At 48.4% G+C, this 14,213-nt stretch overlaps 1 protein-coding gene across 1 annotated transcript in view; it reads right to left on the bottom strand.

The window, feature by feature from the left end:
• Positions 1–12,167, bottom strand: part of LOC142572772 (integrin alpha-PS2-like) — a 93,510-nt gene extending 81,343 nt beyond the window's left edge. The window contains exon 1 of the mRNA XM_075682115.1: positions 11,881–12,167. Within this exon, the coding sequence (XP_075538230.1) occupies positions 11,881–12,077 (197 nt within the window). The 5' untranslated portion in view covers positions 12,078–12,167. The remainder of the gene's footprint in view (positions 1–11,880) is intronic.
• Positions 12,168–14,213: the final 2,046 nt, after the last annotated feature.

Raw genomic sequence — 14,213 nt, 5'->3', positions numbered from 1 at the left:
ACGAACGTTCTTGCGCGCATTCCGCCCTTACCGGAATGCAGCCACAGGGGCCGGGTATTGAACCTGCGATACCGTGCTCAAAAAAAGATTGACATAGTCATATTGTTAGCGCGGAGGGTATAATAGCCAGGTACCGAAGGGGGTGATCCTTAATAAGCGCATTTTTCGTATGTAGAAGCGGACACACACACACACACACACACACACACACACACACACACACACACACACACACACACACACACACACACACACACACACACACACACACACACACACACACACACACACACACACACACACACACACACACACACACACACACACACACACACGCACGCACACACGCATTAAACATGATTTGATAAAAAAAGAGTAACGGGTAAACAAAAAGCTTGCTTTTTATGTCGCTTTTGACAGGGGAATTTAACGTGGTGCCACCGGCTCTTGGGAACAGTCACCTTACCAACCAATGTAACCAGGAAGGTAGTAATTGGTGGTGCGAAGACCAATTAATCACCAACCTGAATGCCAGGAACACTAATTAACCAAGCAAAATCCGTGGAAATTCGCAACTAGAAGCTTCGAGGCAGACTGGCGCGGTCAACAGTGGCCAACTTGTCTATGGCTCTTTCAAGCACATTTCTTTCAATCCCAATTACACTTATAGCGAAATTAACGCATAAATATTTTGGCCAACTCAGTTTTCATGCCCGTTGTGCCCAATCAGAGTAATTATCCTCATCACAGTCACTCGTCATTTCATGTGTGCGTGCGTAAAAGTATATTTATTGGCATCCATCCATCACGCACTGCGAGTCGACAAAAACTCCTTCTCCGTGCTCTATATTAAGAAAGCGGGAACGCCAAATCCATAACACGAGAGAATTTCCAAACATGTTATCAGATCGTGGCGCACGACGGCATTTTTCACTGCCGTTTGTTTACCGCTGACAAGGCCGTGACGCGGGCTGCAATCTTGACAGCCGGCATCAATTCCGTCGGCGTGCCTTAGGGGAATGCAACAAGCGGTGTCTTGGGACTTTCTGTTCCGGATGCCGAGAAGGCGCACCGATCTCGGACGCGGTCGTTGTCCGGGGAGGCGCGCGCGCGGGGCAGATGGCGCACGCACTTCGTCCGTCAACGCCGGATCCCTTCTTCCTCTCTTCCTCGTCATTTCGCCCTCCATCTACTCCCCTCTCTCTCCCGCCTACCCCTTTCCCACGAGCTCGTACACTTTCTCGCTTCTCGCTTATCGTGTATAGAAGGCACGCAAACGGCTACTCGGCGAGAACAGCGCTCTATTTCTGTCGGGGCTACATGCGACATCTCGGTGCTTTCGAGACGATAAAGACGAAGAGGCGAGACTTCGAAACAAAGCCTGGGATAACCTTTTCATTTCATTTTCATTCACTTCTTTTCTTTTTTTACCCCTGAACCATCAACACTAGGAATCGGCTTGCCCGTGATGCCATTAGAGTTGCTTTAGGCTCCGAATCTTTCGCAGTTCTTACTAATCGTGTATCATAGTTAATTGTATCATTTATGTTTCTGTTCAGTTCATGTATTAACGTAACTGTTATTTTGTATTTGTGACTCGTTATGTTATGTGGCCTATAGTGCAGTCAAAACAGCTTTCAATATAGTTATACTGCTGTACTGTGCATTTTTGGCATCGTAGCGTTCTATCACATGTATACATACTTTCATGAATAAACATTCAATTACCCCCCTACTGTATTGCCCACTGCCAGAGTGTACGCAAACTAAAAAAAAATAAGTAAATAAGTATTAGTATATGTTAGTCCGCTGAAGCACTGAATGCCACTGAAGACCACGGCTTGAAGTGTCCCAGTCATCAGGGTTCGTTGCCATGTTCCCACGCTAAATTTTTATAGGCGCATATCTGGCATTACGACTTTCGCTTTGTGCTCGTCCTGCAATAAACCTGAAACAGTTGATCTTCCTTTATTTTCTAGTTTTTCTTTTATCTACCGCTTATTTTCCTCTTTAGACAAAGCATTTTAGACGTTCCGCTAAGAGCCTAAGTCGGTGCGGCAATTTCGTGAATATACACTATTCGTACTTTATTTTGATGCCTCCGTTCTTGGTCACAGACACAGACCGGAATGTGCATTGTGATAGAAAAGTTCAATATTGAGCCTATCAGCTTGATCTTATTTTCGCTCCCTCTGTGTCACAGCTTATTCTGTTTCTCCTTGCCGTATTTTCTCTCCTTGTGAACATGCCAGTCTTGCTGCTTTTAAATTTCTTTACTGGCCTGCTTCATTAAAAGATTTGCAAGTTTTATTTAAAAGCACCTTAAATTTACTTTCAGCGCGCTGCCCGATTGTTAGCCGATCTGCGTGCGTACAATAGTTTATCATCCTCATCACAGCTTAAGGCCGAGATGGTATACGTACAAGGTACATTTGCATGTATACGCTCACTACCACCACAAGGAGAAGGTGCATGTTTCTAATTTTCCCTTTAGCTGACGCTATAGCTGGCTGTTCTCATCTCTCTCTCTCTCTCTCTCTCTCTCTCTCTCTCTCTCTCTCTCTCTCTCTCTCTCTCCTTAATTTTCGTGGCATACTGTTGCAGCCAGCGGAGAAGCACGCAGCACTAAACTGAACGTATACCGACTTATACCCTTACAGAAATACGTGATTGACGATCTGTTCCACGTCCTTGCGCATGCATGTGGAAGGCCTGTTGCACCGCCATGCCATGAAGTATCCGTCCTCGCGCACAAGCTTTTTCGCAATTTTGCGTCGGCGCGTTAGAAAAATGCACTGTGAAACAGCGCGATACGGTCGTGGTCGTCTGCCCTTCACCCGCCCGCGACAAATTTCGGTCCGTCCGCGTACTGATGGCCTCGCTCGTAGATCGCCGTAAAGTTGCTTCAACATCCGGCGCCTGTGGATGGATTAGGTTCAATCGGAATTTGACTTTCGTTTCGAACCCCTAGCGAGGACGCGATGCCTTCCCGCATCCTTAGGGCTGTTCCGCGACAACCGCTCCAATGGTAACTGCACGTGCACGTCCTACAACGGGGCGAAAGCGCACGGCGAAGCTGCGCCCTCTTTTCTCTCCCGCTGTTCAAAGACGACCGCCCAGAGGACATCCGCGATTCATTATTTTTTTACCGCTTCCAGGAACACGCTCCGAAGAAGGCGAGAAGGAAATCGCGCCGAACTCCTCGAGGGAGTGGGAAGGGGCCCTGTACCGTCCGCGCGCCTGTTCCATTGTCCCATTGCTGGCAGAGACAGCGTGCATCATTCGCGAGACCGTCGGCCAGTCGCCCCTTCCCCCTCCCAGATGGGCCGAGGGTTCGGATGCCCTTGAGGAGAGTAGGCATCGCGGTCGTAAACGGTCGGCGCCCCGGCCATGCCTGCTCGACGAGCGACGTGTGGCGGCCGACCGCGGCCGGCCCAGATGGGGAGCACGTGCCGCCCGCTCGGGTCCGCGCTCGCGCGAGCCTCTACGGAGCCGCACAACGAATGCACGCGCGCGCCTCGGGGCCGAAGCGGCGCAGGACGAGAAGGGGCGGCCGTGATCCTCAAGGAGCCCGCTTTGTGCGTCTCGTTGTCCTCCGGCCCGACGTTTTAGCCCGAACCAATTGTTTGACTGCTAGCGACTCCGGCCCACGGTGCGGTCTCCTCGCTCTCTCTTTTACTGTCATTTTCTTTTGCTTCTACCGAGGCTATGGCAGTTCCCGGGCCGTTCGAAAGGACTGCTCAACCATTCGCAATGCTTAACTTGAGAAGACAAACTGTATACTTTAGATAAAGAGAATTCAGCCTGCGATGGTCTTCTCGCTATTTTCCTTTTTTTTTTTCTAAACCAGCAACTTTACTTTGGCGGCACGGAAAGCGGGCGAAAAAAGAGGAGGATGGGAGACGACGATCCACAGAAAGAAGAGGCGGATCACGTGGCCAGATGTGTCCACTCACTCAAAGGCTTTCAACTCGCGGAGAAGTTACGGACATCCGCAAGTGTGTTGTGACACGCTGTGGTTAGCTGGGTGCACGGCTCTATCGTTGCGCTGCTGAGCACGAAGCCGTGGGTTTGATCACGGGCGCGGCGTCCGCTTTCCGGTGGAGACGGAATTCAGAAGCGCCCGCACGTACCGTGCATTTTTGTTGCGCGTCAAGGAACGCTAGATGTTAAAAATTTATGCGAAGTCGCCCGCTACGACGTGGCTCATAGTGATATCGTGGTTGTGGCACGTATTATGAAACGTGTTAAATTCCTGGAGATGTGTATATAGTGCCGAAGTTCTGGACGTAGTCACCGTTTATCCTTTCGCGGCTTTTTCTTTTTAGAACTGGAAAGCATGCCGAAGTACGGGGTACGGGCAAGGGAGAGTTGGCTACTGTGCGTGTATGTCTCGGTATCTGCAATGCTTTTGCTTATCAGCTCTCTGGCACTGAAGGGCCACGAAAAAGTCTATAGCAGTCGTCGTTTCTGGTGACGTTATTTTACCGAAGACCGTGGAGCTCGGATCGTTCTTATGTTAACTGTTTGCTTTTAATTCGCGTTGCACTCGTCCCCACTCTTGGGCATTATATTATTTGCATCTAGAAAGTGGAATTGAGGAAGTTGAAAGTAACAGCGCCGTTCGTATCGTTTCTCACAATACAGTCTATAACGAATGAACCACGCGTGGACTTCGATAACGGTTCGCAATGTATACGACCAGTGTGCGTCCTGCACTTCAACACACACATTCTTTTGTTTTGTTCTTGCCAGAGTGACAAATGGAAGCCACAACGTCTTAATTCGTTGGTCATCATCAACTGAAAACATTACGTGTCCTCTGCAGGAGAAATCCTCTCGCGCCCAGCGATCTCCAGTTACCTCCGTCTTGCATCAGCTCATTCTATCCATACCTGCAAAATGTGTAACTCCATCCCACCGCCTTAATCCCTGTTCTCGACTGCGCTTCCCTTTAACTCTTTCACGAATCATAATTAAGAGCAATGTGTAACCTTTTCAATCAGTGACACACTGGGCACATGACCCCCCTCCCCACCCACCACAAATTTTTTGCGTTAGTATTAGGCGCGCCAAGCTCCTCCTGCTCCGTCATCACGCTCCCCGTCCCGAGTCAAGTGCGTGTCCCCCTCCAACCGAAATGATATTTCTGGTTACGCCACTGTTTACAATGCTTAAACGCTAAACCTTTACTGAAGCTCGACAGACGGAACATGGTAACTTCGACCTTGTAACCTTGAAAAACAAAAATGTCGACATAAACGACGATTCTACTATCTTATTTTTACATCACCGCGTCACATTCCAAACGCATTACTTGTAACGACCAGCGTGCGCACGCGGACGCGATGTTATGAACGAGGAGGGAGGGGGCTCTTCGCTCACGGCATGCATCGTAACGGCGTCGTACCCGCCCGCGTGTGGAAATAAACCGATTCCGAGGTCGTAAGTCCCGTCGGCGAAAAAGAAAAAAAGACACGGCTCGGAAATGCAGGGTCGCGCTGCCGGGGCTGGTGGGAGGGCGAGGTGCGCGTAGCGCATGGCGGAAGTGGTCTTTTTCTCTTCTCCGTTCGGGAGCCGCGAGATTCGTTTAAACACTCGGCTGCGGACAAGGCACGGCGTGCGCGTCATTTGGCAGACATCCCGTGCACGAGGTAAACACTATGGCGCGCGCCGCGAACTGTGCTGGCGCCGGCGCGCCATTCCCACACTGTACCCGAGCTTACGAGCCGCGATTCAGAACTATAGCCTCCATTGCTTGGTCAGCATATGTAGCCAAGTCTCGCCGCAATGTGCGCCACAGCGCGCAGTTTGAAAGAAAAGAAAACAAATGCGGATAATCGGTTGCGCGTATACGGTTGTGCCATGCGGCCGATGTTAATCGAAGTTACCGCGACCACGTGACAGGAGGGCAGTGTCGCAGTTAGTAGAGAGTCTTGTGGCAGTATATATATTCGACGGGGTCGTGTCAGAGCGCAGCTCGTTTAAGACAGCAACTAAGCGTTGCTGCTGGCATAAGCGGGAGACTAATTATTTAAGTTAAGCTGCGTGTGCACTTGTGTAACAGTAAAACGACCATGCGTCCTTACCGCAATGCCCAACAAATACAAGAGATGACCTGCAGTGATGTGCTAGCGGTGACGTTCTGGCGGGAAAGTAAGGAAAGAAAAATTTGGACCAAGCAATAATCAACCTCTTCGAGCCAAATATGCGAAATGGAGTTCTAACCGACAGGTTTAAATGTATAAACTGATTCAATGTTGCTGTTTAATGTCCTTGCAATGGCAATAACGCACATGATATCGGCCTTGAATTTGAACTGTCATGTTTCTTTATTTATTTTAACTATTTAGTTCGCACGCCCGTTATTTCTATAGTTTGTCTCTCAAATTCGATTCTCAAGAACAGTGCAGGAAACGCAATGAAAAGATATGGAATCATTGAATCGATCATATACGCAAACGTTGTAATGTGGAGAGTTCACTGACAAGTTTTTGGAGAGGCCTTGGTCGTGTGAGGTCAGTGACGGCGATGGCTATTATTACTCCGATAACGATAATCACTGCAGCAGCAGAGTCTGATAGCTCACTTTGCCTGACAAGGGGCTCTGATTCACGTAGTTCGCAACCGCATAGCATAGTTTAGCCCAGCAGTAAACACTGGTACTTTCAAAAAATAAACAAACAGGAGCAAGCATGACGTAACACGGGGTCCTTACTCACACGATGTTCATCGTAGCTCACAAAAAAAAAAAAGAACAATGTAGAGCTTTTCAAGAAGAGCAGGCGCTCGCCTGCTTTTATTTTTTTCCCGAAAGACAAATGAACGCGCTACGGTCACGTTTGTAAACAAAGTCGACTTGAAAAATAGCACGCTCTGTCAATGCTCGTAGTTACTGCAACACAAGGGTGATGTTGAGGTCTCCCTCAAAATACCGCACTCCTTCCCTGAACTTCTACTTAAACGCTTGGATCAGGTTTGATGCCCTCCTTATGCTGCTCTTCCTTCTCTTCTTTTTTTTTTTTTGTTACGAGGAAGAAACTATTCATCACTTCCTCCTATCTTGTCGCCGCTTTAATTGCGGTTAGAGAGCGTTTATTGAAACTACCTCTTCGAAAACATGGCTTAGACTTAAAGAAGCCGTAATTCTTTTGTTTGGCGCCACCATAGTGGGATTCATCCCCACGCAGGGATGTTTACTCCGATGTCCGTGTTAGAATTGTATCTTTTCTTTTATTTCTTTTGTGCGCTTTGCAGTTAGTGATTATTCCTAGTATTGTTGCGTTCATATTAATATATAACTCCACCTTCTACAGCACTTAGTCCGTAGCAATTCTGAAGTTTTATTTTTTTTTCATTATAACTTGGAATAATCTGCCCATTTTACGGCCAAGCACCCGTGGTAGGTAGGACCCGCATATTCGATGGACAACAACCTTTCTTTCTTTCTTTCTTTCTTTCTTTCTTTCTTTCTTTCTTTCTTTCTTTCTTTCTTTCTTTCTTTCTTTCTTACTTTCTTTCTTTCTTTCTTTCTTTCTTTAAAATGTTCTCGCAGAGCTGGGACATCTTCGAATTATCGACATTTGTCATCACGTATGAGCGCAAAGAACGGAGACGAAAAGAAGGGTCGACACAAGCACTGACGTTTGAGTGGCGCGTGTTTGACTCTGCTTCAGTCAGTGTCCACCCGTTGGAGTTGGCAAAGCGCAACGGACGGTGACGTTTCGTCACACCAGGAACAGCAGGTAACGTTACGGCCGCATACGAAAAGGGTTGCAATAGCGCACTCAAGACAGATAAAGCGATAAAGAAAGCAGGGAAAGCAAGAAGGTTTAGCAAAGTCTCGTCCGATTCGCCACGCCTATCTTGGAAAAGGGGCGAGAAAGGGCGTGGCAGAAAGTGAAGGAACAAATAAAGTGAATGCGCAAACACGCGCAGAGAAACGTTAACTAATACAGCAAAACGCGATGTACAGACCAGTTTTCTTGAAGAAGCGCAACGGACGTTTACGTGGCTTTCTGCGTGCATAAGCGTCACGGCTACGACGGGCTTGGTCGAATTCCGCGCGTGGTAATTCCTTAGCGTGGTCCATGGGGCGAGAACGAGTGATTTACGTATAACTACGGGGTTCCCACTTCGTATACTGATTTGGAGAGGGTGGGGGGCTTCGGACGTTCCCGCGGCGACCGACGAAGCGGCTCTGAGCAGCTGTCGACAGAGTGTTCAATGAAAGGAGTGCGTTGTGCCTCGCTTGACGCCAGACTGTTTGTTGTCCTGCCGCCTCGCGCCAACTTTGGCATACACGGTGTTTTATGTGCACGCTGAAACCATGTATTCGAAATAAAGGGGCCGCAACGATGAAAACTTCCCGATAATATATATATATATATATATATATATATATATATATATATATATATATATATATATATATATATATATATATATATATATATATATATATATATGTTCGAAATCGCGCCTCACTGTGTACGCGGTTTACTTAGTTTGGTCTCTTCTTTTTTTCTTTATCCTTACCCCTTCCTCTCGTGCTGGGTATAGCCAACTTGAACTCGCACATCATTGGCCCAAGAAGCTACGCGCTTTGATGACTTCCTTGAAATCAGCGCACCTGAGAAGACGTTTATAGACACATTGTGTTTACTAGCACACACACACACACCCTCTCTCTCTCTTCCTTTTACAATTTCCTTATACCTTCCAATCCGCCATCCTCTTTTCCCCCTTGCAGGATATTCGAGTATGTCCGTGTGGTTGACCTCTCTGCCTTTCATCCCTTGTTTCTCTATTTCGCTCTGCCTTCAAGCGTCCCACTTCAAACGCCGTTCAGGAGCTTTCGTTTGTATATGAACCTACTAATAGCTCAGTACAGCGTATGGGCCGTCTACACCGAAGTCAAAGCCGGGTGCCGTGCGCGGCTGGGGACGCGCGCGCGCGACAGAGCGCGGAGCAAGGCAGGGCACCAGCGTGGGCGCCGAACGCTTGCCCTTCGGCGCGGCGCGGGACCCTCCGGGACCCTTCCTTCGGGCGGAGTCGGGTTTCCTCCAGACGCTTCGTATCTCTCGTCGACGCGCGCCCTCCACTACTGCTTTCTGCGCGCGGTCGCAGATGCCGCGAGGGCCCATTCAGGACTTCGTCGAAGTGGGCCCACTCGCGCCGTTCGAGCGACGGCTGCGCCGAACAAACGAAGCTCCTTCGATGCGCGGTCAATTTGTCTTGTCTCGTGCGCATGCAGAATGGAGCGCGCCGTTTTTTTTTTCTTTTTTTTAATTGCAACCCTTCCTGAGAGATCTTAGAGAGCCTCTGCTGCTAAGGGAAACGTTTGGGCTGCGTTGGTGGGGTCGTCTTGATGTGGTATCTATACAGCACAACAAAACAGAACACGAACACTGGAAGTGAGTATGCAGCGCCGACTTCTGATTTACATTATCTACGCAGAAAGAATACGTGCTACGCAATGAAAACGCCAAAAAACTAGATGGGAGTAAGTCGCCACATGTAAGTGTTCTTTTGGCGAGTTGGAAAATATAGTTAGGTGCCAGCGCTGTCCGCGTTGTATTTCATTTTCCCTTTCGCGCCTCAGACACATTCAGGATGCGCGCTCATGCGTGGATGTCTTACTTTTTTTTTGCGCGTTACGTTTCTGATAACCGATGCAAAACAGCGTCGATATCCATCGTATGCGTTCGTGATACTATGTGTAAGACTAGTCCGGCAGTTTTCGTTGTGGTGGCCTCAGGTGGTGGCTCGAAGTCCTTGAAGTAAGAAATATAGGCACGGCCACAGAAGAGGAACGTGGTAAAGCAAAGCTAACAGGCAAGCAAAACAGTGGATGCCAGATGGGAAGCGTTGAAGACGATCGCTCGATCGTGACGGAAGGTTTCACTGGACGACATGCGCGTGGGTGCGACGAATAGTAAATTACTTCCGTGCCTTGGAAACAACGTCGTCAACAGCTGTACTTTCATTGGGATTTCTTCCAAATATAGAGGCGTATGGCGCTCCTGCCGACGGTGTGTACTGCGGTCCTACACGTTAAAATTTACAGGCCTACATAGTACCGAGTGGGCCAAAGGCAACTTATATACCGTGTGTCCCAGCTAACATTAGCCAAGCTGGCGAACGAAAAGAAAAAAAATTAAAGACGGCGCAAAGTACAATTATAAAAGCTACTGCGTTCGGTCGTCAAAGGTGTGTCGACTGAACAACGTAGGTCCTATGATCGCATCTTGCACCGTGTTTTTTTTTAATCTTTTGTTTTTCGTTGAACAGCTGGGCTGACGTTAGCTGGGACACCCTATAGAAAGAAGCCTTACTTTTCTGTGTGAACAGCCCGTGGCGCGAAGTTCCAGCAGTGCTGCTTCTACAAACAGCGACTGCGCGGTATACATTTGGCAAGCCGCGCAGATCTTTCTCGGGCAAGTTTGCCAGTACTAGTGTAAAGTACCCGCAACTTCTGTATCACGACATTTGCGCAGCGCGTTTGGTTAACGCGTGGCTCGCAGATCCTTCTAAATATTTAATTTTGGGGATAAACGAAACACTGCCAGCTTCATGCAGAGTGCACTGCGTGAGTTGGAGAAGCCGCCGTCCGGCCGGTTCGTGCAGATTGTACGCGCAATCCCCCTCACGTGAACGCTCACGATTCAGGTACAAGAAGCCTTATACACGCACGCGACGCTTGCGCGATCTAGTATCTTGTTTAAAAGAAAAGAAAGGAGAAACGACGATCCTCTCGCATCCCTAATTTGTCTTGGCTCGCGCGAGAAGCGGCCCCGCTGCCGAGTGCAGTGTCGCGACCGGCTTTTCGGGACCGCTTCCAGATTTTTCGAACGGTGCAGTCTAGTTCTCCTTGCCAAATGAGTGGCTGAGCGCGTGAGTGACAACCACAGGTCTCTCTCGACTCCGCAGCGGCGCGCTCGACGACTAAGATCGCTACGTCGGCCCTACGGAGGTATAGACACAGATCTATGAATATACGCTACTGAGTTCACTGAATCAATAAATGCATTCAGAAGAGCGCATCACGGACGTATATATCCTCGGAGGGGGAAGTCGGCCAAGGGACGTTTCTGTGTACGAACGCCAATCGGAATTTTCTTGATCGTTATGTAAACACTCTCCGCAGAATGAAGCAGATTACGAGAAAGGTGAAAGTACTTGTCGAAACGGGCTCCTCGCCGGGTTGTACTGGGGCGCACTGTTGCTGTTCCTGACTGGATCTCAACCTATCGCTGACATCGTAATCCAGAAGTCGTGTTGGGGTGACACCCCTTTGCCACGTTCAGTTGTCGTTCCGTGCTGTTCTCTTTTTCAACTTGTCGAGACCAGTTCGCTCTTTCATAACGGTCGCAATAGCATTAACGCACGAAATAACCGAACCGCGCGATCATCTGAACGAGTAACATACCCGAACAACAACAAAAAAATGTGAATAACGGTCGCAGCGGCATTCGGACGATGATGATAAAAGTGCGCTGCATGGCTCGCAGGGCAAGCGGCCCCCGCTCAATTGCGGAAAAAGCTCATTTGCACCTTCCCGAACCAGCTTGGTAAGCTCCGTCACAACACGTTTCAACGGCCATCGGCAGTGCACGCGGTTGTATAGCTTCGGAGAACGAAGGTTGATTGATTGATTGACTGATTTGTTTGGGTGAAATTGGAAAAACGCTGGCGTCTATCGTATCGTCTGCTTCTTGACAAACAGCACATTGTTCCATTATCAAATGATCATATATATAATGAGATGATAAAACACACACACACACTTTCCGGTAATAAAGCGCTTTTCACAAACGCGCTTAAAAACGGTCAGTAATAGCAGACAGGCCGTCCGCGTTCCGGCGGTCCTCTACTCACAAGTTGAATCCGCGGTCCCTATGCACGGTGACGGCAAATCCGAACATGGATCCTTTGGGACCCCGGTGCACGAGGGCCGAAGGTAGGTCCACGTTGAAGGCCCACGCGAGTGGGCCCGCGTCCAGCAGCACCAAAGCGCAGAGGAACCGAAACAACATGACCCGCACAAGTCCGTGCGGACGCGTCCGCAACGGCATCTTCGCCGAACGAACCGGGGGCCGACCGAAGCGCGGGAGGAGCGATGCCGGCTACAGGCCGCTGCTCCGAAGCCGGGTTTCGCTCTCCGCGGGGCGAGAGCCGACTTCCGCGCACTGGGAGAGGGCGTGGGGGGAGGGAGGGAGAGAGGAGGTGGGGTGGAGAGGGTGAGCGCGCTGATTTGCGAGAGCTTTTCACGTCTCGGGGCTCACCTCCTTGTTCCTGACCGACCCCCCCCGCAGCTTTCCTTTTATCGTTTATTTTACTCTCGATGTGTCTTCTTGCTCCTCTTTCTGCGACCGCCTCCCTCCCGTGTTTCCAGCTTGGGACATTTCTGCGACCCTTCGTAATTGCCGTTTTATTTATTTATTTATTTATTTATGAAACTTCGTATGACTGTTCTACCTTTCTTTCTTTCTTCAAATAATTTCCATAAAAAAATAGAACATTTCCTATTTGTTCGTGTTTCCGATTCCGCCCTCCGTTTTCACAGCTCTTTTTTTTTTTTTTCCCGCACTGACTTATCTTGGAGGCTCGGTATTCTTGGCACGTTTCTTCAGAGATCATCTCTAGTTTTATCTCTCTCTCTTTCGCTATCTCTTTCTCTCTGGATGTTTTAAGTTTCCCTTTTTTGCGAGCTCCGTTTTTTTTTCTTTTTTGTTAACAGAACCAAGAGTATTCCACCTTACGGCAGCTAATGTACGCAGGATGCTGCGGCCTTAGCTCTTTTCTGTGACCGAAAAAAGCTTCGCGCTGCCGTCCAGGTGAATGCAAATTTTCCCTTTTCTTGAATGTTTCAAGTAGGGAGAAATTTTCTCAGAATCAGCAAACAAAAGACGCACCTTGCTGATTAATTTGAAGAAGTAATTCAGAGACATAAAGAGCATGATCGGTGCTTCTCAGCAAAGAAGTGCTGTTGACCTAGAAACTTGACCCAGCTAACCATCGCTGTCACAGGTAACTTTCGCATACGACTCGATATTCTTTGACTCTGCGGGGTCTAACTCCGTTGGCGGGCTCTGTCTGCTAAAAACTCCATCATTTTCTTGATAAGCGAACTTAGGTATCATTCTGTACCCATTGTTTGTCTGCTTAATGAAATCTTAATGGCACCGCTACTTTGCAGAGAGCCCGACAAAGCCGTCAGCAGTGTTTTGAGATCCACAATAAACTCCGGCTTGGCCCTATAGAAACGTGGCCACACTATAGGAAATGTTTTCCGAAGGAGCGTAAAGGCTAGGCTGTGCAAATTTTTGCGCAAGTGCCCCACAAAAGAAGATGGGCAGTGGCTATACGCGAAACCACGTCGTTTTGCTATTTCTTGGGAGTTGCGGCTGCTGTCACTTTCTTATATCCGCTACTAAGTTACAGATGTAGGCGTCTGATGTGTACTATCCTATCTTATCCCTTGAGTTGGACACTTTCATACTTTGTCCTTTCTTTATTAGGTCCTTTGCTACTTGGGTGAGCTTGCCTACTGGTTGCCTTGGTGCCTTGCCTAACACTTCAACTGCTGCCTCTGAAGCCAGCCTAGTTACGTTTTCATTAATTACCTCTATGTCGTCATCATCTCTCTGTTCTAAGACTGCATATTTGTTTGCAAGTACCCGCCTGAATTTGTCTGCTTTTACCCTTACTACCTCTAAGTTGACCAGTTTCTTCCTGACCAATTTTTCTCTTTCTCTCTTCAAATTGAGGTGAATCCTAGCCCCCACTAACCTGCGATGACTGCACTTTACCTTACCTATCATTTCTACATCCTGCACTATGCCGAGGTCGGCAGAAAGTACGAAATCAACTTCATTTCTTGTTTCGCCATTAAGGCTTTTCCAGGTCTACTTTCTGTTGCTACGCATCCTGAAAAAGGTGATCATTATTCGAAGCTTATTCCTTTCTGCGAATTATACCAGCATCTCTCCTCTAGCATTCATAGAATCGACGCCGTAGTTTCCGATTGCTTGTTCCCCAGCCTGCTTTTTCCCCACTTTTGCATTGAAGTCGCCCATTACTACAGTATAGTGAGTTTGCACTTTTCTCATCGCTAATTCAACATCTTCATAAAACTGATCTACTCCATCGTCATCGTGACTGGATGTTGGAGCGTGGGCTTGTACTACCTTTACTCTACACCTCTTATT

The sequence above is a fragment of the Dermacentor variabilis genome, chromosome 2, assembly GCF_050947875.1.
Source record: "Dermacentor variabilis isolate Ectoservices chromosome 2, ASM5094787v1, whole genome shotgun sequence".
NCBI classification, from domain to species: Eukaryota; Metazoa; Arthropoda; class Arachnida; order Ixodida; family Ixodidae; genus Dermacentor; species Dermacentor variabilis.
This window is presented reverse-complemented; position numbering and strand designations above follow the sequence as displayed.